The 25,371-nt window shown below is 30.8% G+C and overlaps 1 protein-coding gene across 1 annotated transcript in view; it reads left to right on the top strand.

Moving 5' to 3' along the window:
- LOC143232564 (peripheral plasma membrane protein CASK-like) overlaps positions 1–14,182 on the top strand; it is a 236,809-nt gene extending 222,627 nt beyond the window's left edge. Inside the window, exons 13-22 of the mRNA XM_076468137.1 lie at positions 360–548; positions 1,773–1,851; positions 2,061–2,146; positions 2,853–2,921; positions 4,660–4,897; positions 8,176–8,325; positions 8,598–8,678; positions 9,241–9,443; positions 10,786–10,866; positions 11,271–14,182. Of these exons, the coding sequence (XP_076324252.1) occupies positions 360–548; positions 1,773–1,851; positions 2,061–2,146; positions 2,853–2,921; positions 4,660–4,897; positions 8,176–8,325; positions 8,598–8,678; positions 9,241–9,443; positions 10,786–10,866; positions 11,271–11,450 (1,356 nt within the window). The 3' untranslated portion in view covers positions 11,451–14,182. The remainder of the gene's footprint in view (positions 1–359; positions 549–1,772; positions 1,852–2,060; positions 2,147–2,852; positions 2,922–4,659; positions 4,898–8,175; positions 8,326–8,597; positions 8,679–9,240; positions 9,444–10,785; positions 10,867–11,270) is intronic.
- Positions 14,183–25,371: the final 11,189 nt, after the last annotated feature.

The raw sequence follows: 25,371 nt of genomic DNA on the forward strand, positions 1-25,371 counted from the left end.
TTCATTAGTTGGTCTTCAATACATGGTTAAAACTTTAAATAAAACTCAAGCCTTCTAGTGCTACCACATTGACCTTGTATACAATAATTTTCATTAATCCTGTATCCAAGATATACCATATATGTTTTCTCTCATGGAAGTGTGTTAATCCCTATGCATCAGACTAACTTATATGTCAGTTATTTAACTGTTCACAATTTCTATGAATTTTAGAGCTATTACCTCAGTAAAGTTTACTTACATAGTATTTTTGAATTCACGTTAATGTGATACATCATATAAAACTTATCTACTTGCAGTTTGATTTTTAGTGTTAATAAATCTTTTTATGATGTTTTAAAAATATATATTTATATTAGGCACTGCTTCAAGCACATGACGTTATAGCACATGAAATATATAGGGAAGATGCTGTCCATGCAACAACACCTCCAGTCATGCCCTATTTGAATGGCAGCCAAGAAATGGAACCTCTGAGAGAACCACATTTAGAGAATGTTACAAGAGTCAGGCTTGTACAGTTCCAGAAGAATACAGATGAGCCTATGGTGAGAGACATGTCTGTCTGATTGGAGAGCTGCATATCAAAATATTTTTATAGCCATAGCATAGAAGCTTGTAGAATTGTTCTGTGTTTTTTTTGTGTGTGTGAAGTACTGGCTTATAACAAATAGCTCCATGATCTCTTGACCAATTTGAGATCTAATTAGAGTTGTTGACTCAGGAAGTCAAATTCTTTCAATTGATGTACTTGACCAAAATCAAAATTAATTTACTCTAATCAAGTCTAAAAGAATTTCAGTTTGAAGGTACACTTGTAGAGATCCTAATGAGTAATAAGATTGAATTGGGTACATTTACACCCCAAGCTTACTTATTACTGACACACAAAAATACAGCTAATAAAAGGGAAAGAAAGATCTTGTAGATTAATTTACTTTAACCATGCCTTAAAGAATTTCAAGTAGTGCAGCTATTGTGGATTTTCTCTTGTTTGTTTTTGTCTACAACACCTTTTGAAAACAGCTATGTGAAATTAAAAATAAGCAATTATTTTATTTATAAAAATCAGTAAAAGTGCATAGACAAGTCAAACTACAATGACATTAACATTTAGTTCAACAAAGATGTCCACATAAGTCAATTTACACGTTTTACTTCTATTATCAGATGTCAAATAAGGTTTTTTAAGATTATATGTTGCAAATGTAATTGTTTTCATCTTATAGCAGTTATAACCATTTCTTTATAAATAAATCTATCAATCTGTAGCTGTATCTGCTTATTATTCATTTCACTCTTTACACCCAGTATCAATCAGTTAAATAAGATACTGAAGTTAAAGTAAACTTTATGATATATAAAGGTGCTAAATTTAGTCCAAATAAATAGTATATTGTCTATAATATAAACCTTTAATTAACTATAGACATTAATACCAGTCAGTCAATAAAATAATTTTGTCCCTGAAGAAGGTGTTTAGTTAAAGATACAGATATACGACAAAGATGAAAATATTTTATATATGTTAATAAGTTAGTAACACTGGTATATGTCCAAGTATAAAGTTATTTATTTGTGGAAAAGTTGTTAACTAAAAGCATTAGTGAATAATACATTATTTATATGATAATATAAAACTATCCTAGTGAATATGCAATTAATTATTTTTAGCTACAGTAAGTTAATGAAGGTGAGTCATTACAGTATTTAATGAGTGGTTCATTTATCTGTCTCATCAAAATATGATTAACCAGCCTTTCTTGTTACAGGGAATCACTTTAAAATTGGATGAAGGTGGAAAATGTATCGTGGCTCGAATTATGCATGGAGGAATGATTCATAGACAAGGTAGCTTTTTATGTGTGTTCTCTGACTTAAGTCTAACATTTTATCGTAGCAATCTCTGGATAATGATATTCATTAGGGTTTGTAGTTTTAATGTTGTTAGAACAAAATTAATATAAATACCCATGACTGTTTTATTACTTGGATATCATTGTAAGTGCTAGCAAATGACTTGATGATGGACTTTCCATAACTTATTTATTTTCACTAAGCAACCCTTCATGTGGGGGATGAGATTAAAGAAATCAATGGAGTGCCTGTAGGAAACCAGTCTGTTGAAACATTACAAACTCTGATGGTTAGTATGAGTTATGTTTGTTTATTAACATTGTGGCATAAATATATTCTTCTTTTCCTGCTGTTATTATGACATTTTATATCCAGCTTTTTGTTTTCTGTAACTTTATGATATGTAAACCCTTACATATAATTCTATATGTTGACAGGTATTTAAAAATGCCAACTGATTTGTTCTTAGAGAAATATGTGAATACAAATCAACCTGTTTTGATGTTGATAATTAATTGTCTTTGTTAGTAGAGCTGAGTGTTTAGTGGAATTTGCTAACTGAATAATTGTTAGATTTAGTAATTAATTACATTTCAACCATGATAACTTAGATGGTTCAAATAATCAAGAAGTAATAATTGCACTATTTTTTGATGAGTTTATTATTTTAATGAGTTATGACACTAATTGATTAAACTGAATGACTTTAAATTAATCAAAAATTAATAAGAAGTCATAATGGTAATATCTGAATTACTTGGATTGTTGGTATCAGTACATAAGAAGTATCGAACTCAGAAGAAAAAATCATAGAGATTCAACAATGCTTTCATTTGATTAAACATTGATTATTCACTTAAGTATTCTTAAATGTCAGTAGTATTTCCTGTCATTCAGTTCATGTATATTGTATGTACATATCCTTAAAGGTGGGTAGTATTTCCTGTCATACAGTTTTGGTGTTTTCCTTTTCCTTCCCTTCTTCTCACTATTAGAGAGAAGCTCGAGGTAGTGTGACATTCAAGATTGTACCAAGCTACCGCAGTGCCCTTCCCCCATGTGAGGTAATGTTTTAACTTGCCATAGGAATATGTGATTCCTCTTGGTAGAATAATATCCAAGTCTGCACAGTAAAGAATTTTCTTGTGTACATAAAAAATGACAGTTAATTAAAAAAAAATACAAGTACATTTATTACTTTTATATTATTAGTTTATTGAATTTTTAGGTTTTGTAGTATGAGTGATTTGTGAAATTGAATTGTACTATCTGAATGGAATACAAGTGTAATTAATACAGAATACGGGTCTATAATTATTCACTAAAATTAAAAACTGTAGTATTAAATTTCAAAAGTAGCAATAGAAATCATTTTGTAGAAACTGTGAAAACAGTAATCTGTTGAAAATTTACATGAATAAAAATTTTATAATACATTTAAGGCACTATTACTGTAGACTTTCACAACTTTCATAAAAATCCAGTAGGTATAAAAGTAATAGATTTTAAACTTTACCTGTTCATTATTTATTTGTACTGGTTTGTGCATCATACAGTGGAAACTTGGAACTTCACTCTGAAAAAAACTATATTTTTGGCCAAATTTACAGTATTTCTGTGGTCAAAATTTGTATATATGACCTAAACCTAAATAATTTGCCCACTCTCTGCTTTATGGTGATTTCAGTTATAAAATCATTGGATTTATCTTCTCTTAATGCTGCCAGTATTTCCAGATAAATCCACCTCCAGTTCTAGTAAGTATATCCTTTGATTTGACATCTCTTTACTGCAACAGAAGTGGTGGTGTGTGTAATAAAGCTGTCAAATAGAGAAAAAACCCAAAAAAAACTGTGTATGTTGTTTCTAAATTAACTTAAGTCAAACTATGGATTGTATTACTGAGAAGCAAATAATGTTCATGTGTTGCTTAAATGTAATGTAAATAAAAGTGAAACTGAAAGTTATGTGGTTGTAAAGTAAATAAGTCTTGTTGTGTTGCAAGATTGGTGGGGATAAAAAAATATGTACCTTGTGCAAAGATGAGAATTAGAGAAAAACTTTGTGTGAGTGTGAAAACATATTATCATTATATTGTATGAATAGCTGTAAAAGAAGATGAAGTTGTGGCTAAGTTTGTATGTTCTTGGTTCAAGGGCAGAAATCACCACTAATATCAAGAGTACTCAAATAATGACTTAGAGAAGCAAGCTTTTTATTGTTATTGTAGATTTTAACAGTTCTTCTTGTCTAAGTTATTAAACATTTGTATGTTTGTAAAACAGGCTGTGGTAATGCTGTATGAATATATATAAAATAAAAATGAAGTGTTGCAGAACATGTATCTATGTGAAACAGACCAGAATTAACTTGTAATGTCTAAAGTGAAGCATTATGGAGTTTGTATAGACATGAAATAGGCTGAGATTATACTGTATGTATGGATATAAAAAAGTGAATTCTTAGCTATATTTTTAAGGTTGTAAGATAATTAATATTATTGTGTGTGTGTTTCAAGTGAAGCCTTACTGAGTTTGTATGGCTGTGAAATAAACTAAAAGGTTATGCTTTATATATGAATGTTATTAGTAGGAAAAAATATGTATTAAAACAAATAAAACCCATTCAAGGGATAGTTGTAAATCATTATTATGAGCTCTTGTGTAAATTACAAAGTCACTAAAAAGTGTCTAAAAGTGAATTATTAAACAGTTCTTTTTTTTTTCCATTGACTTGTATCTAATCCAAGTTTAAACGAACATGAATTAAAATCCCAATTTGATATTTGATTTTAATTCACAGATCTACATGAAGGCTCAGTTTGATTATAATCCTCTAAAAGATGACCTTATACCCTGTGCTCAAGCTGGAATTTCCTTCAGAATTGGAGATATTCTTCAAATCATCAGTAAAGATGATCATAACTGGTGGCAAGCTAAGAAAGAAGGCTCAGATGGTACAGCAGGGTTAATTCCTTCTCCAGAACTTCAGGAGTGGAGAATGACTTACATGGCCATAGAGAGAACCAAAAATGACCAAGGTGCTGTTACTGAATTTCTCAAGATCAGATTTCAGTTTTATAATAAGATCTTTTGTTGAATTAATATAATAACTAATAATTAAGATTGTAACTCTGAAACATTCATTTTAACAGCTTAGTACTTTATAATTGGATTGATTGCCAATAATAAGATGACAAGGACAAATTAAAGAACATTATTGGGTCAGAATATCAAATGGATGAAATAACAGGTGTACCTTTACATTCCCGTGTGTGTTTTGCTTCATTTGTACCAATATTTCATTAATATAAAGAATATTTTTATGTTAAGGGTTGAGACCAAGTTTTGGTTTAGTTAATCAAATAAAGTCAGTTTTAGTTTGTTTTTCGTTAGTAACCATATTTATCTATTATTAGCTATATAATATTCACTATCAACATCCTTGCTATATTCAGTATATATTTTGACAATAGCAAACACTGTCTTCATGCTCTTCTGTTTTTGACATTACTTTCACTTAAGATAATTTTATAACAGTCATGTTTATTTTGTCTTTTTCATGCATCAATGATTTTGCATTGATTTTCAATAGTCATATGAGCTTTGTTTTTTTTATATTAGATGTAATATATTGTTGTTGATCTTTTATCAAAAGTTATGTCAACATCTTGTTGTTCTTTTATACATAGCTATACCAGCATCATATTGTTCTATCACCTCTGTCCATACCAGCTTTATATGACTTTTTTGTTGTATCTATAGCAGCTTCATGTTGTTGTTTTGTCAATAGCTATACAAGTTTTGTACTTCTGAATTAATAAATTGATCTGATATTAGAGTTTCATACACACTGCCTCATTGGTTTGAATAATATACATAAATGTGTAGAAGTCTCAATAGAGGGCTTATGATGGTTTTTATATGTCTAAATAAATTTGAATTGTCAGTCCAACAAACTTTCATCCATAGTGAGGGCAGATACTAAATAATAAAAGTACCTCATTGTTCAAAAACAGTCTTTTGCACTAAAGAAAGTGGTCTTAAACATAAATGATTCTTAATATTTTGTTTATTTGGTATAATCAGGTACAATGACTACAAGAAATGAACTTCTGATCCAGATAGTATGAAAAGATTTTTTTTTCATGTGCTCAAACCATTGTTAGTAAATCTCACAAAGTTAAACTGAACCTGAAACCTTTCAAAATTAAAGCTATAAAGTCCTTAAAAAAAGGGATAACATAATTTTGTTAAAAGTAGATAAAGACAATTCTGTTATAATCATGGAGCATCCTAATTATATCACAAAAATAAAAAACTCTAAGACAAGACTTATTTCACCTTACTGAAAACAAAGTTAACACCTATCTGGGAAAGGAAACTGTACTTTTCTAGTACAAATAAAAACCATTTGAACTTCTTACATACACTGTGGCCTGCCATGGCCAGGTGGTTAGGTCACTTGACATGCAATTTGTGGGTGGGAGGTTTGAATCCCCATTCCACCAAATATGCTCACCCTTTTAGCCATGGGGCATTATGATGTAATGGTTATTCCCACAATTCTTTGGTAAAAGAGTAGCCTAAGAGTTATGGGTTGTGATGACTGGCTGTCTTATCTTTACTTTTTCACTTCTAAATTAGGGACAGCTAGCTCAGATAACCTTCATGTAGCTTTGTAAGGAATCCAAAATGATCTGTATAACTTTCTGAGATCACTTGATTCAAGAATTCTACAAAGTTGATACATCTGGTTTCCCTCTAACTTATTGCTTCTGCCTACAGAACATTTAGTTTAAAGTAGGGAAAATATTTAGCATGTGCTCTTTTTATCCTTATGTCAGCCATGTTTCATCATTTGTCACAAAGTTGAAACATTTTGACCCACTTGCTGCTATGTTAGTTTCATTGTGAAAAGTTTATTCACACATTTACCAATTTCTGAAGTAGTGAATTCTCCCTTTGATTGTTTCATAAAGAGTGACAAGATGTTCTAGATTTGCTGGAACAGTTCTGTTTCTTGATAGTATGTTTCAGTATCCTAAGAAAAGTTATTAGAATGAAAAAACATCTCAGTTTTATAATAAAGACATCAAACTGTTAATCACAAATTTATTAAGACTACTTGACTTGTTGGATATACAGGGTATAATGTTTGTTGAAAGGTAGGATATAAAAGCTGCTAATATCTCTTCCTCAACTGGAAACTATGGACTTTGTAAATAATCTTTGTAGCTTTTGCTGGTTTCTTACTGGTAATTGCAACAGTTTTATAGTGGCCATGAAAAAGGGCAGGTAATAATTGTGATTGATCTGTGTCAACTTTAAACTGGTTAGTTTAGTTTATCTTTCAAAATTTTTCGTTTGTCATTTGGCTCTGGTTTCAGAGTATTAGCTCTTTCTTTGGTATAATGACTACATATGCATGTATAATGTATACTCTTCACTTGTCATTACCTTGCATGATGATTATACCATACCATACCATACCATACCATACCATGCCATTAATTAATTAGAGTACACAAACTTTAGTTTTTTTTTATTCATTTGATTTAACTATAATATATGCAGTATTCACTCTTTAATTTCTCCAGTCTAGTTTCTTCAAATTCATTTGGGTTAACTGTAACTTACTGCAATACCCACTTTCTAGCTTTTCCACCCTGTCATTAGCCATATTCTGCTTATCCATCACAAATTACTTTTGGACTTAAGGAGAAAAGTACAAAGCAAGGAAATTTGGAAGTTATTATGAAATGATTTGAGATGCTCTCTTGCAGTTTTAAGCTTTCTTTTGGGATTACTAACCATTTACATAAATGAACATCAGATGCTGAAGAAGACTTCTGGCCATGACTTTACCTTAACTCTTTACCCTGGAGAGAGAGACCTCTACAGATTGATTAATTATTATACAATAATTGGATTTGTGATTTTTTGTTTACATTTTTATTAAACAGATATTCTGAATGTCATGAGTGTAAGTTTCACATTGTATTTTGTGACTAATTCACTTCACCCAATGAAAAAGTATACAGAAATAACTGTTGTTTTTCATTTAAAAATAATAATTTAAAAAGCTGTTAAAAGAAATGTTAATGTTTTCTATCCATGCAATCTCTTCTAACTTCAGTGTCTTTAGCTTCAAAATCAGAATGGTTGTCCTTACAGAAGACAGTAGATCCTGGATATAATTATCTTGTGTCATTTTAGTCAAAAGTTACAAATTTTCAGAAATGTAACAGGATGCCAATAAATTTATTGGTATAGTGATGTAGATGTAAATTGTTCTAATTGTCTTTTGTTCTTATAGTAAATTGCTCAATATTTGGAAGGAAAAAGAAACACTGCAAAGACAAATATCTAGCCAAACATAATGCCATTTTTGACCAACTAGACTTAGTTACCTATGAAGAAGTTGTAAAGTTACCAGCCTTTAAAAGAAAGACTCTTGTACTTTTAGGTGAGAAAAAAGGTTTTACTTATATGTTGCTAAAACTTTATCTAAGAAAAGATAAATTATTTTGAATAATTGTTAAAAGTATAATGTTGATTTTGAGCTGCTTTGTAGCTGAACAGTGTAAATCATAGTTAATGAACCTGTTGCATAATTCACACTTTTATTATGAATTTTTACTGGTAATATAATAGCTGTTTTTCGTTATATATGTGTTTATATGCTCTTTTTAAAATTTTCCCAAATATCATTTTTATGGTTCTCTGTTTTCTCACCAGGTGCTCATGGTGTAGGACGGAGACATATTAAAAACACTTTAATAGCTAATCATCCAGACAGATATGCATATCCTATTCCACGTATGTTTTATCCATTTTTATTTCACTTTTTAACCTTATTGTTGTAATTGAAAGGTGTTATGAACAAAAAAAAAACTTTTAATACCAATATAAATTTTAGAGCAACAAATGCCAACTCTTGTGTATGAGATATCACAAACTGATGATAGTGATGAATCAGGAATTACTCCAATCTTTTATTAAGGGATGAAAATCCCAAATATCTGTTTGATATCTAAATCTGAAATTATTCTTTTTCTGAATCAGAAATATAGACTGCTCTGTGATGCTGATATACTTGTCTATAAATTCACATAAAAAGCAGATAATAAATTTATGCATTTTTCTTGTTTCAACAAATACATTTCTCCAACATTTCACAGTAAATTTGCAAGTTGTGAGGTATTTTTCAAAAATACTGTTGTTTTTTTCAGAAAGTCCCTTGTAACTTGTAGTACTAGAAAATTTATTCTCTCTAGTATATCTGTTCAGTTTTCTAGCATTTGAATAGAAGTTTGTTTTACTGTGTTCTCTACAAGTTTAATCTTGTTTATTGTTTCAAGTAATGGTATATTCATAACAGATACCACAAGACCTCCAAGGAAAATGGAAGAAAATGGAAAAAATTATTTCTTTGTGTCACATGATGAGATGATGGCTGATATTGCGGCTAATGAGTATTTGGAATATGGAACCCATGAAGATGCAATGTATGGGACAAAACTAGAAACAATCAGGAGAATTCAGCAAGAAGGAAAAATAGCTATTCTAGATGTAGAACCACAGGTGATCATGAGATGTTTAAGTGATTTTTTACAAAATGTTGTTTATGAGAAGCTAAAATGATTTGGTTAATAAAGGTAGAAGAGTGATGTCATTCACATCAGTTTAATTAATGTTGTGAACATTACTTGGCCACTTTAGTTAAAAGATTATGATGGATTTAAGTGACCGAGTTACTTTAAAGAATAAATTTTAAGATTATATTGGTGTCACATGGTAGAACTACTCAGTTATTAGTATTTGCTAATCAGTTGCATTGATTAATCAATCAGTACAGTGTTACTCAAACCATCATATATGCAAACAAACAAAAGTTAGAAGCCTCAAAGTTATTTTTCCTTTTAACCAGTAGTACAAAACCATAAAATAAAATGTTGATTCCAGTTGCCTTTCCACTGTTTTACAGTTCAATAACAGCAAGAAAAGAAAAAAAAAGGGTTGGTGACAGATAGTGGTGCATAACACTTATCTTCCCTCTAGTTGTTGGAATGGAAAATCCTAATTTGGATTAGTTTATTTTTCATGAAAATTTATATAACTGGAATTTTGATTCAATCGACTGTTGGAATAATTGAAAACAAGAATAATGAGAAACTTATTCTAATTAATCCATTAATTGTAATCTCAATTAGTCAGTTAGTTTACAGTAGTCAGTGTAATCACTTCTGTTAGATAATTAATCGAACTGGTTGGATAACAAAGCTGGTGATTTAACCAATTACTCAACCAGTTTAACTTCTAGTGTGAATATTACCTCGTCAGTTTGATTAGTAGGAATTGAATAGTTTTGAAATGTACAGCCAGTTTCAGTGATGTTGGTGCATTGATCAGTTTATTTATTATGGCACAGGATAATTCTAAAATAAATATTTTAATTAGGAAAAAATAGGATGTTATGTGAGAACTATCTAGCAAGTTTAAAAAATTTCAAGTGATATTTAAAATCTAGACAGTTTACTAATTCAGTCTTGGTATGACTACTACTTACCTATTTTGATCACATAAAAGTTGGACATGTAGAAACATAAGTTCAATAATGTTAGAAAGAGAGTTTGTGTTTGCTATTAAAATTTTTGTTCAAATTACAAATAAATTAAAATATAGTTACTATGTGAAAGTAAAGTTATTGAAACATAAATTACTGTACCCATCACTGTCTTTTTACAGTAATTTAAATGAATTAATAATATATTATGAAAGTATTAATATTCTGTTACTGTGAACAGTATCAAAACTAAACATAGTATTTTGTCTGTTGATTACATAAAATACACATTAGCATGAAAATGAGAGTATAATAAAACTTGTCAAGATTTCTGTGTACATTTTACTGTTTATTTTGCAGGCCTTAAAAATACTAAGGACAGCAGAATATACACCTTATGTAATCTTTATTGCTGCACCATCTTTATCAACCATGAATGATGTAAGTAAACCTAGATCTTAGACTGAGGTATAAAGTACTTTAGTAGTGATGTTAGTAACAAGACAGAACTAGTTAACTCCATAAGTCAGATAATATTATATATTAATTATTAAAGCATAAAGTAGGAATACAGATATGATAGTGATATGTTATTTCTCATTATGTGTATTATAAGTTCTAATATATTTGATAAATCAAAATGTGCAGTGGGTAGTGGTGTTGTTAGTCAGTAAAATATCTTAATATGTTGGCTACAGATCTTTGGCTTTAATTTATAATGTGTTCATATACATTAATTTGGTACTTTATGTGACCAACATTGTAATCATTGGTAAATTATATAAAAAAAAATTTTCATGTATCACAACCATGTGAATTATTCATGGGAGAATTTATTCTTACAGGCTGATGGAAGTCTAGAACGTCTTGCTAAAGAGAGTGAACTTCTTTGTCAGTCTTACGGGCATTTTTTTGACTTGACAGTGGTAAACAACAACATCGATGAAACTATAAGAACTTTAGAGATGGCAATGGAAAAGATTAATGTAACACCCCAGTGGGTACCTGTCAGTTGGGTCTATTGATTGCTCAGGATTTAACATTTACCTCTAATCTTGTTCTGAAGAAGGTGAAGAAAGATTTGGAGCCTTGTTACAAAGACCATTACTACAATGAGTCTGTCACACGAGACACATTTAGTTGTTTTTAGTTTCATTCCATGATCAGTACTTTCCAAGGACACCTTTAATATCAAACTGGCTCTGCATGTATGTGTACCCCACGGTGCTCTTTAACTTAAAGTAATGGGGTAACACAAAATGAATTCTGGCCTTGCATTGTTGAGAGTTGTTTTAGGAGATTGTTACCTTTGATATCTAACAAGGATAGAAGTGCCATGTCAGTTTGTAAGAAGACATGTTTAGGTGTGAAATTTATACAGTTAGAGTTAAATAGAGATGTTTCAGTTCATGGGATATCTAACAAAGTTCTCAATGTTTGAAGTTATTATCTAGCTTATTGAATCTCATAATGTTTAATCATAGTAGAGCTCATTCCAATAAAAAAATAATTATTTGACTTTGATAACTTGTTTTAACTGGTGGTTACCTGTAAATTCTTGATATTAAACAGATTGATGTGGTTACATTTCATTCAAATATGAGATTTAACTGTAAAATCATCAACATTCTGATACATTGTTGTTGAAAATGTTTAGAAAAAAACTCTCACTGTAAAACTGTGATCTAAGACTTGTCCATTTAGCTGACAGAGACCATTACACTGAAGTTGTTAGCATCATATCTAGTTCTGATATTTGTGAAATTAATGCTGTTAAGGTTTCAGTAAGTTTTAAGATAAATTTCATTGCAATGACCATATTTATGGGCTACTCAAAAATTAAAGGTGAGAGAGGCTTTGAGAAATCTTACCAATAGCTTATTTTAAAATTAGAAGTGATCAAACCAACTAAATTGTAAAGGATGAATAGCTGATTAAAGAACAACAAAAAGCTTTTTTGAGGGTCCTACAAAATATATTTTTCAGTATTATTATATAAAGCTATTACCAATTTAATCAATTTTTACTGATGTAAACATTTAATAATAAATTTTACTTTTCAGTACTAATTCAACCATAAATATACTTTAATCCATCATGTATGTATACAACTCATTCTTACCTTACTATTTCCTGGTATGATATTTAAATAACTGCTTTGTTTTACCTAATACACTAATTACTTTTACCTTACAAGGCTTTTTCCAGCTTTTACTTAAAAGAAACGTGTTTATTATAAATTAAGTACTAATGCCAAATCCTGTACATCAGGTAGTTTGGCTCTACAACTTAATAGTTAAGTGGCATCAGAATTAATAGAACAGCTACTTTTTACTTCATACAACTTCTCATGAATTAATAATTAGTTGTGGGTACATAGGTTACACCAAACAATTTTTATCATATTAAATATTTACCCAACATTGAAGCAGTTGTCATATAGTACACAGCCACTCTTTTTAACCACATAAAATTTAATAACTTAGCCAAAATTATTAAAAAATAATAACCAACGTCATTTTACAGTATAGAAGTTCTAGTTTAATAATGAAACATCAAAAAATAATAACCAACGTCATTTTACAATGTAGAAATTCTGGTTTAATAATGAAACATTAATACATGTTTCAAAAATTATCTTATTTTGGCTAAATTTTATTGTTAAGTGTACTGTGGCTGCACAACTATTCAATCAGTGAAAAGGAATCTCGCATATTAACTTAGGTTCAGGGTAACTACCAAAACAAAAAAACAGGGAAGGCAATCTCAGATTGAACCTAACCTTACTAAATACATCTGTGAAATGTGTAGGTAAAACAGGTATGTATAATACATTTGTCAAATATTTTTGGGAAAACAGATATACATAGTGCATTTGTTGAATTTGTAGAGATACACTATATATATATATATATATATAGACAGAGAAGAAATAATTGAGGGAACCAGTAGCTCTGATGGAATTAGTGTAGCAGATTAAAGATGTTGATGTGTATTTTAATTAAATTTATATTAAACAGTTTTTGGATTTATTAGTTGTGCTTGTTATTCTTTTAAATTGTTTATACTTTTAATTATTACTTTATAATTTTATATAAAGATTTCATAGTGTGTCAGTATTTAGTTTAATATCTTTAAACATTTAATTTATGTCAGTGATGAGAAAATAAAAATTGAGTTCTGAAACTTGTAAGCACATTTTCTATAAAATTATTACTTTAGTTTTCCTATCCAAACTGTGATGAGACTCTCTTAAAATTGAATTTTTGAAGTAACTTTTTTAAGTAATCAGTAGAAAAGAATAAAAATTGTAGAGATAAATAATAGATAAGGACATCTTTTCTGAGGTAACCCACTAGATTATATGCTAACAAAGAAACTGCAATGTGAATATCAGCAGACATTTAACTTATTAAAAAAAAGACTACAAATAATATCACTGGCTGATATAAAGATTTTTTTCTTTAACTAATAAACAACTGACAAACTGTGTAATATGGAAATTGACTGTAGACCATATGGTTATATACAGAGTTAAACACAGTTTTGTTTTGTTAATTATTTGTATCTTTTCAAGTTCAGCTACTTTTTTATTTTGTAGTAATATTAAAAATAATTTGGATATTCAATTGTTTGCAGTGTATCAACTGACATAATGAAACGTTAAAAGTGGTACTTTAGACTTTAACTTTCTTGGTGATGATTATCTGAAAATCAAAAATTGTTTGATGTAATAAATACACTTTTTGAAATGTTATTCAGTCGTCTGTTGTGTATGCTAACGATAATGAATTTTGCTTTTATAGCAAGATTACAATATTAATTATTTTAATGTAACAGTTGATCAACTTTATCCCGATAATTGAAATAATTCGTGATGGCGTTTTTACGTATATAACTGAAATAATCGTAAATTTTGAGTGGATATCCTTCAGTCAAATTGTTTTTAATCACGTACTTTATGTGTGCAGAAACTTGTGATTTGTAGAATTAACTGTAATTATTATTTTGAGTAAGGTATGTTATAATTAACGATATACTACAATCTTAAGTCATATAACACTTTTTTTCTCACTTGTGTTGAGTTTTTATTTGGGGGGAAGAATAATTTTAGTATAGCAGGTGCATAGGCAGCCTAAAGGATTAGTTTTTGACTATACAGTTGTTACAAAGTAATGTGTTTGGAATTTGAGTCGTACTGTTGTAATCAGAGCACACAAACCACCAACTTGATGTTTACATCCATAATCAAGAACTCCCCCAAAAGACAACTAATTTCAAATCAAATAACTTTTTTTTTTATATACACTGTTTAATAGTTTTAATTATATTGAAACTCTCAAGGTTGTCTTGCTATACATAACTTCTAAATCATTAAGTCCTTCATTTTGAAAATCTAGAAGTTTGTTAATCAGCCCTTCTATTACATTCAGTAACATAGTTACAACATTAATTATCAGTTACTTTAATGTGAGGAATTCTCTTGGTCATACTTTAACTGTCATATTATCAATTCTTTTAAGATATCTATAAGTAATTCCATTTTATGCATTTTTAAATCTGTTTTTTCTGTAGTACAGTTAAATGTTTTTTATTTTTATTTTTTTATATATTATTGAACCTTAAGTAAAACATTATTGGACTAGATAGGGAATTTGTGCAGCCAGCTTCTAGATTCTGGATAACTGTCATCTTCAGTCTTCTGGAATCAGAACAATCACCCAGAGCAACTTCTCAAGTGTAGAGGACATGATGAAGTGAAGAAGTTGGAGAAGTACCATTTGGAGTCAGAAACGTGGAATTATATACACAATTTTTATAGTGTTTTTCTGATTGTTCAAGAATTTTAACAGATCCACTTTCAAAAATAGTTCTTTTAACTTGATTCATACGAATGGACTATTCCATCAAACTGTAGTTGAAATCCACTTTGTTGTCAGTCCTTACAGTACTTACTTGTGTTCCTTATCCAATATCTAAATCATCCACGAGAAATAACTTAGGCTGTATAGAGACAAACCTTGTAATGTTGAACTTTTCATTAGCAGTATTGTACCCTTTTCTTTCATCACTATTCTGTAAAGTGCTTTTTATTTGACATTGGTTCCTTTTGTCATTTTTAGCTAATTATTGGGACTTACTTAATATACCATGTCTGCAAATGGTGAATTTTTGCCTTGAGGTTGCAACTGAAATGCTATGGGTCTCAAGCCTTCATCTTCCCTATATGGTATCGTGGATCGCTAGTTACTGCCTATACTTTCTTATAACATTGTTGATCCACCATGCCTTATAGAACAATAATGTATTTCTTGAAGACCTTCACATATTTAATATTTGTATTTCACGAGTACTTCGTAAGACAAATTTGGATTACTAATAAACTTGCATGTCAGTAATTTTATCAGTGAATGGAGTGGCGAGACTACTGTATTGTAGTTTTATAGAACTACAATGAGTTATTTCATTTTGAAAGTTAGTTGAGCAGTAGTAACATATATTGTTCACATAAATTATAGTTTACAGGATGAGATTAAAGTTATAGTATTTTTATCATGCTGATTTGTTATATAGTAGCCATAGCATTATTGTAGTTTTCATTACCTTTTAATTTCTTATTAAATCGATACCTCTACAATTGATTGAGTTATTTTTAAAAATAGTGTTAATATAAATAAATATGTTAGTGAACATTCTATTTACAAAAAAAAAACATTATTTTATAATAAAAAATAATAGAAACTTTACTATAAATTAAATAATATTTCTTGTGTATACTTTTGTTAATAGTGTAAAAACGTAAAAAGTTTGCTAAAACACAGTATTCTTTATAGGAAATGTAATTTCAAGTCAGAATAGCTGTTTTATTAATAGAATTATACGTTTGTTAATAACCACAACTGTTAATGCAGCAACTGTTCTACAACCACAATATTTATGACGTTAAACAGAACACTTTTTAAAAGATTAAAATTCAGTATTTGCGTAAATATAGTTAGAATACTTAAAATGATCAGTTTTTAAGGGCATAATTGAAAACTTTATTCTAAAACAAATAGCTTTGTGTATGTGTGTATTTATTTATTACCTAAATTTTGTTCACCCTTCTGAGGATGATGTTGAAATGTGAAGTATCTGTTTTAAGGCTATTGATCAGTATTAAAACAAATCTTTAATTGGGTTCTAAAAATGTTGATCATTTGCATGTTTTAAGAACATTAAGAAACAGCTGTACATTAATAATCAGTTTTTATATTCCTTATATACAAGTTTCAGTTAACTGCATGAGTAATGTTTACTGAGGCCAAAGTTGTCTTTTTATTAGAATGTCATATAATGGTTGTTTTCAATATGCTGGTAGCCGTATATTGTTCATTTCTGTTGTTACAGTTTATTTATAACAATACAGGGTTTCGTGTAGTTAGAAGCATTTTATTTTTAATAATGAGTGACAATTTTTAACGAATAAAAAACAACACTGAATGATTATTATTTTATGGAGAATACCAGACAAATTGGTTTTCTTTTTGTTGTTAGATAAGAAAGAAAAATGTCATAATGTTATTTTAGTTATGAATAAATAACGTGAATAATACTCAGTAACCAATTCCCGTTTGTTTGTTTTTTGTAAAATACAAAAATGTTGAAATAAACAATACTGTAATTGTGAACAACATATGGTGTTTCCAACTAGTTAGAAGCATTGTCTAATAAAGACAGACACAGCATGGCCAGATGGTTAAGGCACTTGACTCTCTCTCTGTATGGGTATTGATGTTTATCTACCCGGGAAGGTCAGGTTTCATTAACCACTTCCTCCTTCCTTCAAATTTTGGTTTTACAACTGTCAAGTGTATTTATATATGGTACACAAGGGCTAGAGTAACCCGCACTTACTCGGGCTCGTTTCAGGGCAATGTCATTTAAACATTTCTCTTATAGTTCCATAGATTATTTGCATTTTCATCAGTTAGGCATTAACTATAAAACGTTTACATAAAATAAAAAAAACTGAATATTTTGTAATTAATCCATAATCTAATGTGGAGTTTAGTTAATAGGTGGTCTTTTATTTTTATTTATTTATTTAGAAAATATATATTCACTGGGGAAAGATGCTCAGGTCTATCATCACCATGTAAACGATACCTGTCCAGTTCGCTTACTAGTTCATTTTTTCTTCAATTTTTGTCAAAATAGTTTATTGTATTAATGTAGGAGTCTATCTGCTATTGTTTCCGTGTGTGCATATTTATGCATAAATTCGGAAAATGTTGTTCTGTGTACTTTATAAGCTGTTGTGAGTAATGTATTTTGTATTGTTTGTAGTTTTGTTTGAAGTAGTTTTTTGCTTACATTCATCCATGCAGAGACTGCATAGTTAATGACGGGTCTAATGTATGTTTTATATATTTTTATGTTGTCTGCCGTAATTCTACTGTTTTTGCCAGTTTGACTCCTAGCATCGTTTGTTCTTTGCCAAATTTTTGTTCTAATATTATTTATGTGATTTATTCACGTAAGTTTTGAGTCAAACGGAAGTCCTAAGAATTTTGCTGATGTAGCAGTCTGGAGTAGTTCTCCATTCATATAAGTCTGTAGTTGTGCTTTTTCATGTTTAGTTAACTTAGTGAATACTACCAGTTGTGTTTATTTTAATTCTATATTTTGGCAATATTCACTTATTCTATTTAATTGTGGCTGTATGTTTGTGGCTGCTATTGCTGGTGTTGGTGAACGTTTCCAGATTGCTGCATCGTCTACGAACTGTGATGAGTATCTATTATTTGGATCTTTTAGAGGCATATTATTCACGTACATGATGAATAGCAAAGGGCTAACTACCCCTCCTTGAGGGACACCAACTTCTTGAGTGAAACTCTCAGAGAAGGTCCCTTCAACATTTATTCTACATGATCTGTTTTCCAGAAAGCTCGACAGCCAGCGAATAGTTTCCCGCGGTAGTCCCATTTATTGCATTACGAACCGGAGACCGTTATGTCATACAGTATCGAATGTCTTCTCAATATCGAGAAAGCAAGCAACAGTACATTCTCGTTTATTAAAACTATCTACAATTGCTTCTGTTAATCTGACTAAGTGGTCTGTTGTTTATCTACATTTTCTGAAACCATTTTGTTCTTCTGTTAATTTTGATGTTGTCTCTAGGAATCTGGAGAGTCTGTTACTGATTATTCTCTCTTGAATTTTGCCTACACAGCTGGTCAGGCTGATTGGTCGGTAGCTGTTTGGGTCATTGGCTGATTTTCCTTCTTTATGGAACATTTGCATGCTTCCAAGAAACCGGGATATAACCAGAATATAATGATAGATTAAAAACTGCTGTGAGATGGTCAGATAATTTCGGAGTGCCTTTCTTAAGAAAAATGGCTTGTATACCATCTTCTTCTGGGGATTTATTTTTAGTGTTTGTTATTGCTTCTACGAGTTCTTGTGCTGAAATTGTGTTTGTATAGTTGGTTTGAAAGTTATTTAAGTCTGCTGGGAAGAGTAGTTTGAATAGCTCACTGTTGTTCATTATAAAGTTGTTTACTTTATTATAGAAGTATGTGTTCATGTCTGGGTCGCTGTTTGTTTTAAACGTGTTTTCAAGTTGTTGTTTGAATATTTCGGCTTTTACTTTATTTGTATATGCTGTGGTATTATTGTGCTCTAGTGGCGGGTATTTTCTTGTTGTTGTATCTTCACTTGTTAGTCTTTTTAGGTGTGTCAAAAATTGTTTCGGGTCTGTTTTTCATTAAGTTTGGTGCAGAAATCGTCCCATTTGACTCGTAATCCGAAGGTCGCGAGTTTGAATTCTTGTCACACCAAACAGCTCACCCTTTCAGCTGTAGAGACGTTATAGTTACGATAAATCCCACTATTCGTTGGTAAACGAGTTGGCGGTGGGTGGTGATGACTAGATGCCTTCCCTCTAGTCTTACACTGCTAAATTAGGGACGGCTAGTGCAAATAGACCTCGAGTAGCTTCGCGCGAAATTCAAAATACACCAAACTAACAAGTAATTAGGGTGTATCTAAATTTAATTTATAGTGTGAGTAATGTGATGTAATTCAGCTATGAAATATCCATTGTAACAAGTAAAATGTTCTCTAACATTTAACGAAAATTGTCAAATTACCAAGTGTTTAACTGAAAGTTTTGACATAATTTTAATGTAAGTTCTCTTGATTTTAGTAAAAACATTCACAACTTCATGAATTAAGTTTTACAATTTCGTCACCATCCAATCAATCTCCTGGAAACATCCTGTTGTTATTATAACATTTTTAATGATAGTTGTGCAAGAGCTTTTATTGTTTGGAAAATTAATTAATGCTGGAATTGAATCGACTCAAACCCTGTCTATTTTAGTGTGTACGTCAAAATTTACAAGAGGAGTTCTCTCAGGTTCGTGAATTTTTATTCATCTGGAAAGAGAAATACTTGGTTGCATATCGATCATTAATGTTACAAACAACATTATTTTACAACTACTTGCTTGGTGCCACAACTGCAAAATGTTGTTCCAGTAATTTTACATTTTTTTTATACCTACATGTGTCATTTATCACCTGCACGTCATAAAGGCATGAACATTTGATGAACTGAAAGCTTAATAAAATGTTTGACGTTTTGAGAGTGAAAGGTATTTTGTTTGTTTTTTTGCTAGTTGGAATGATTTATTATTTTAGTTCGTGAGAGGAATAAGTTCTAAAAAAAACAGGTTATGAAACAATTATGTTCTTTATAAGACACTGTCAGGTCTACTGCATGTTTAAACATTTTTTACCTAATCCATTAGGGATTTTCAAGAATTAGGATATATAATAACGATATTCCAATCACACTATATTGGGCATATCCATCGCTGATGACGCATTTCGCTCAATCCAGAGCCGGTTGAATATAAGAAACAAAGTAGTGGTAAGAACACTACTGCATAAACTATTTTATGCAATAACAATTCTTATTGTTATCATTCAAAAAGCCAATGTGGTTTAAGACCCCCACCGCTAATATTTCTTTCTAGTACAGTATCTAAGAAGACAAAACCGAATAAATGACTAGCAGAAGTAATGCTACAGGTCCATATAAGTTTTGCATTACAGAAAGATGGATATTAGAAACCATCGCCGACAGTAATATAATACACTATTTTTAAGCAAGAAGTAGTACGACAGCCATAGCTGCTCTCTAAACAGAGTTGAGAAGTCTACTGTTTAATAAAAAAAAAGTGTTGAGTCTGATGACAAACATTTTGCAAGGCCATATAGGAAATGCGTTTGTGAACAATTTCTTTACAGTCCCCTGATGATAAGTTTTTGTTTATTTTTCATTGTAACGTACTACATTTGTATCTTGAAGTAGCACACCAAGATAAGTCCATATTCTAAAACAATACACACAAAAAAACATGAAAAAATAGTTGTAGCAAGAATATAAAAAATATCATAAAATAAACCTGTCTCCAAATGAATTGATAAAATATGTCAGTTTTACGGGGGCCGAAATTTTATACAATAGGTGTTTGCAAGTCGTTAGCAGTGAATTTGAACAACAAACGGATAGATAGAAATCCAATAGTGATAAAATAATATTCAAAACAAATCAATTGTATTTCAGAATGGGTGTTATGGATATCAGCACTTTTACTGATACTTTAAGCATCAAAACATGTCAAACTTGAGTAGTTTTATATGTATGTAGATGTATCCAAGACCCCAATCCATTGATACACACCCACAACAACCCTAAAAACATTCATTACCACCAAAACTAACTTTATGTTCAATAACCAAAAGTACCTACAAATAAATAGCCTAAGTATCGGGAATCCCGTGTCACCAGTTCTAACCAACATTTTTATGACACAGATTGAATTTCAAGCGATCAGTTCATCCTTACACCCACTACTGTACTGGTACAGATATGCTGATGATACAATTGCTGGATTCACATCTACAGAACACACACTTAGTTTTTTTTCAATCAAGTTAACTCGATACACCCCAACATTAAGTTCATCTCTGAACAGGAAAAAAAACTAACCAAATAGCACTTCTTAACCTCAAAATTACTAGAACTGATACACAATTCAAAACAGAAATCCACAGAAAAAATCACCCATAGTGGATTATATATTCCCTGGGACTCATCACATGAAACAAAACAAAAACTCACTCTATTAAGAAATCAAATAAAACAGCTACAAAACTATGCTCACCCGATAAAATTAACAATGAAATCAACAAAATAAAACAGTACTTCATCAACATCAACAAATTTCCTCAAAAACACATGGAAAAAATTATACGCACACACTTAGACCAACAACAAAAAATCCTAAAGATCCAGCAAACTACAAAACCTTATCCTGCAGCTTACCATATGCTTCCGACATCAGCAAAAAAATAACAAACATTTGGAAAAACCTTAACAAAACACAACATTCCAGTAAACACCAAATTGATTTAAAAACCAGGTACAAAACTAAAGTCCATACCATGTAAAAACTACACTGACAAACACAACACCAACATAATTCATAAAATACAATGCAACAACTGTTACAACTTCTATATTGGAGAAACAAGCAGCAAAATAGGAACTAGATTCAAAGAACACAAAAAACATTTTCACACATTTTTGAACACCGCAACTCAAATAAACATAACCGTAGAACACAACCACATACTAAGTAGGGAAACTAATATAAACAAACGCAAAATCAAGGAAGCCCTACTTATACAGCAACGAAAACCACTATAAAGGAACACCTTTACACCTATACTAATTAATAACCTAACATCTACCTGCAGCGCCCCCTACAATATCGTGCACATTTAAACTCTCGTCACTAAGATGTATCCGACAACGGTCACATTCAAACTCTCGTTTTCTTAACCTGAAGATGACCTAGGAAGTTCGAAACGTTGTTCTCTCCTTATCAATAAAAGTGTTAATACCCATAACAGCCGTTCTGAGACACACTTTTACTGATAATAAGAAAACAACGTTTTGACGTTCCTAGGTCATCTTCAGGTTAATCAAATATATTCTTCAGCTCGAACATCCAGGAACGTTGTCTTCCCACAATACAATGTCCGCATAACAACAGACGCGAACAAACAGCGTAACGAAAGGGAAATTTCGTTCATTCTGTAACTTGTTTCCTATCTCGGCTTACAATACGTCCCGGTTTGAGGGGTATGTCCCGGTGTCCCGTCCGGTTTACTAATTTGTCCTGGTTGAAACTGAAATGTCTCGGAATGTCCCGGTTTTTAATGAAAAGGCATAAGTTCAAAAAGGATAAACGGGAAATGATAAAATCTGCATACAGTCCTGACTTGGTGTTGACAAAAATTAATTTTTAAATTTGCATTTTATTAGTTGATGGGTAGAGGAAGCCATAGTGCTGTAGCATGCAAATTTTCATGGTATTGCATCAGACGAAATTCAGACAGCTGATTCAGTATCTGTACAAGTATAATGCTTCAGCAGTAGGCTGCTAGTTGGGGGACGCGCGTAGCGGCAGCATATGGAAAGCTTTCTTTGAGCAACTTTGTACTTTGTGATTGGTTTATTTATTACAGTATTTATTATATTAGTCATACGGTACATGCTAAATTATTTTCGTTCTTTTATTTTAAAAATAATCCTAGTCTTAACACTCCTACGAAAAGTGGGGCCTAATAGGCCCCAGAGCAACTTGAAAGGTTATTAATTTAAGGCTAATAATTTTGTATTTAAATGAAATTGCCATTTAAATCCATTAATGAATGGATTAACGAGATTCCCACTGTCCCTATCTACTATCTAGCGAAACCACAGCCAAGGGAACGGGCTTGGAGAAATCAGGACTAGAAACGTCTTTTCGTAGGAGTGTTAATGTCCAAAGCTGGTAAAAGAAAGTACACATAAGTGAATTGCAAAAAGAATATCCATTATTGAAAAACATTTGTGGCAGAGAGGGCAGTGTCAAATGTTTCCAGTGTTCATTGGAATTCTCTGTTTCATATGGTGGTCTCTCAGATATAAAAGACCATTTAAAAATTGCTACACATGCAGATAGTTTTTCAATAGCTGCTCAAAGTTCAAGAGTTGATGTGTTTTTCAAAAACTATGCCTGAAGAGATTTACTTGTTGATAGCTGCTAAAGAAGCAACATTTGCTAATCACAGTGCTGTCCATAACGTAAGCTTTAAAAATTGATTGCTTTTCCAAACTGATAGCAAAGTTATTTGAACCAAAGTTCAGTTCTGCCAGAATGAAGAATGAGGTTATTATTCTGAATGCAATTGTTCCTTTAGCAGCAGTAGAATTAAAGAGAGACTTAATGGAGGTACAATTTGTTTCACGTACAGTAGATGCTTCAAACATAAAAGATGCCAAAATTATACCTGTCATGGTGCGATATTTTTTGCCAGAGGAAGAAGTGAAAGTAAATATTTTAGACTTTCAATCGGTTCCTGGAGAGACATCAGAAATTGTGACAAATTGCTTGGTGTCCACTTTAAAAAACATGATTTATCAAAAAAATTGTTGCTTATTGTGGTAACAACTGCAATTCAAATTTTGGAGGTGCAAAGAGAGAGGGAAAAACAATGTATACAGTCGATTGAAGAAAGGACTTAGCAGAAGTATTGTGGGTGTTGGCTGTGATGCTCATACTGTACACAACTGTCTCCAAACTGTAGTTGATGTCCTTCCTATTGAAGTGGAAAGCTTGATGGTCAAAATTTACAAGTATTTCTATTTACACTATGTGATACACACCTAAAAGAATTCTGTAATTTTGTAGAAATTGAGTACAAGAAGGTTCTCCAACATAGAAATACGCGATTTCTGTCTTTGTTACTAGCTGTTGAGAGAATTCTCCAGATTTATGAAGGACTGAAGTCATATTTTTATTCACAAGAACAGTGCCCATTGTTGATAAAGATTTTTTTAGAGTAAATGTGGAGAAATGTATCTGTGGTTTGTTCATGGATAAGTAGGCTTGTTCAACAAAGTAATTTTAGCCATGGAGAAAACAAAAGTCACTGCAAGTGATATTGTTGCAAAACTTAAGTTGTAAACCAACCTGAAAGACGAAATAATTTTATTCCCGTTGGTACAAAGAAAAAACTCAGTTTGCTAAAGGAAGAGAGAGGATGCCAGGTAGACTTGATTAGGAAGGGATTTACCAGTTTTTATTATTGCTGCCTGTTTTACATTGAGCTGTGTGAAAAGTTTTGATGGTGGGGAATACTTTGTTTAGATAAAAGACAGTGTTTTCATGTGGCCTGACATAGAAGCAGTTGCTGAAAAAATTAATAAAACGCTTGGAAATGTTGCAATCAATGTTGATGATCTATTTGATTAAGTTGTTCTTACTAAATCCTTATGGTCATCGAAATGTAACAAGTGGAAAGCAAAAGAAATAGGTTGTGAAGAAAAAGGGATAGAACTTTTCAACCACTTCAAAGATCAAAGTGTTTCTGTAACTAATTTCAGGCAAGTTATGGAGTACATTTTTTGTTTACCAGGTACTTCTGCGCTGTTGAAAGAGTATTTTCAGTAATGAATAGCATTTGGTCTTAAGAAAGAGGTCTAATGAATGAATCAACAGTAAAGGGACTGTTGCGTTGTAAACCCAATATTGACGTCATTTGCATTGATTTCTTTGAAAAACTGTAAACTAATAAAGATTTTTTGAAGAAAGTTAATTCAAGTGAAAAATATGAATGGTCACAAAAAGTGTTCAGTGAAAAATTAATGAAATTTTGATGTTCATTGCCTTGCTGAATTTAAATAAATGTTAGAGATATAAAGTACTAGTATTCTTTTTTTTTTATGGCAGCATTAAAGCTTAAGGGGAATTAGGTTATGAAAGCACTTCTTTATTATACTAGTGTCGATACCTATAATAAAAATTGAAAACTGTCCTGGTTTGAGGCTTG

Source organism: Tachypleus tridentatus, chromosome 11 (assembly GCF_004210375.1).
Source record: "Tachypleus tridentatus isolate NWPU-2018 chromosome 11, ASM421037v1, whole genome shotgun sequence".
NCBI lineage: Eukaryota > Metazoa > Arthropoda > Merostomata > Xiphosura > Limulidae > Tachypleus > Tachypleus tridentatus.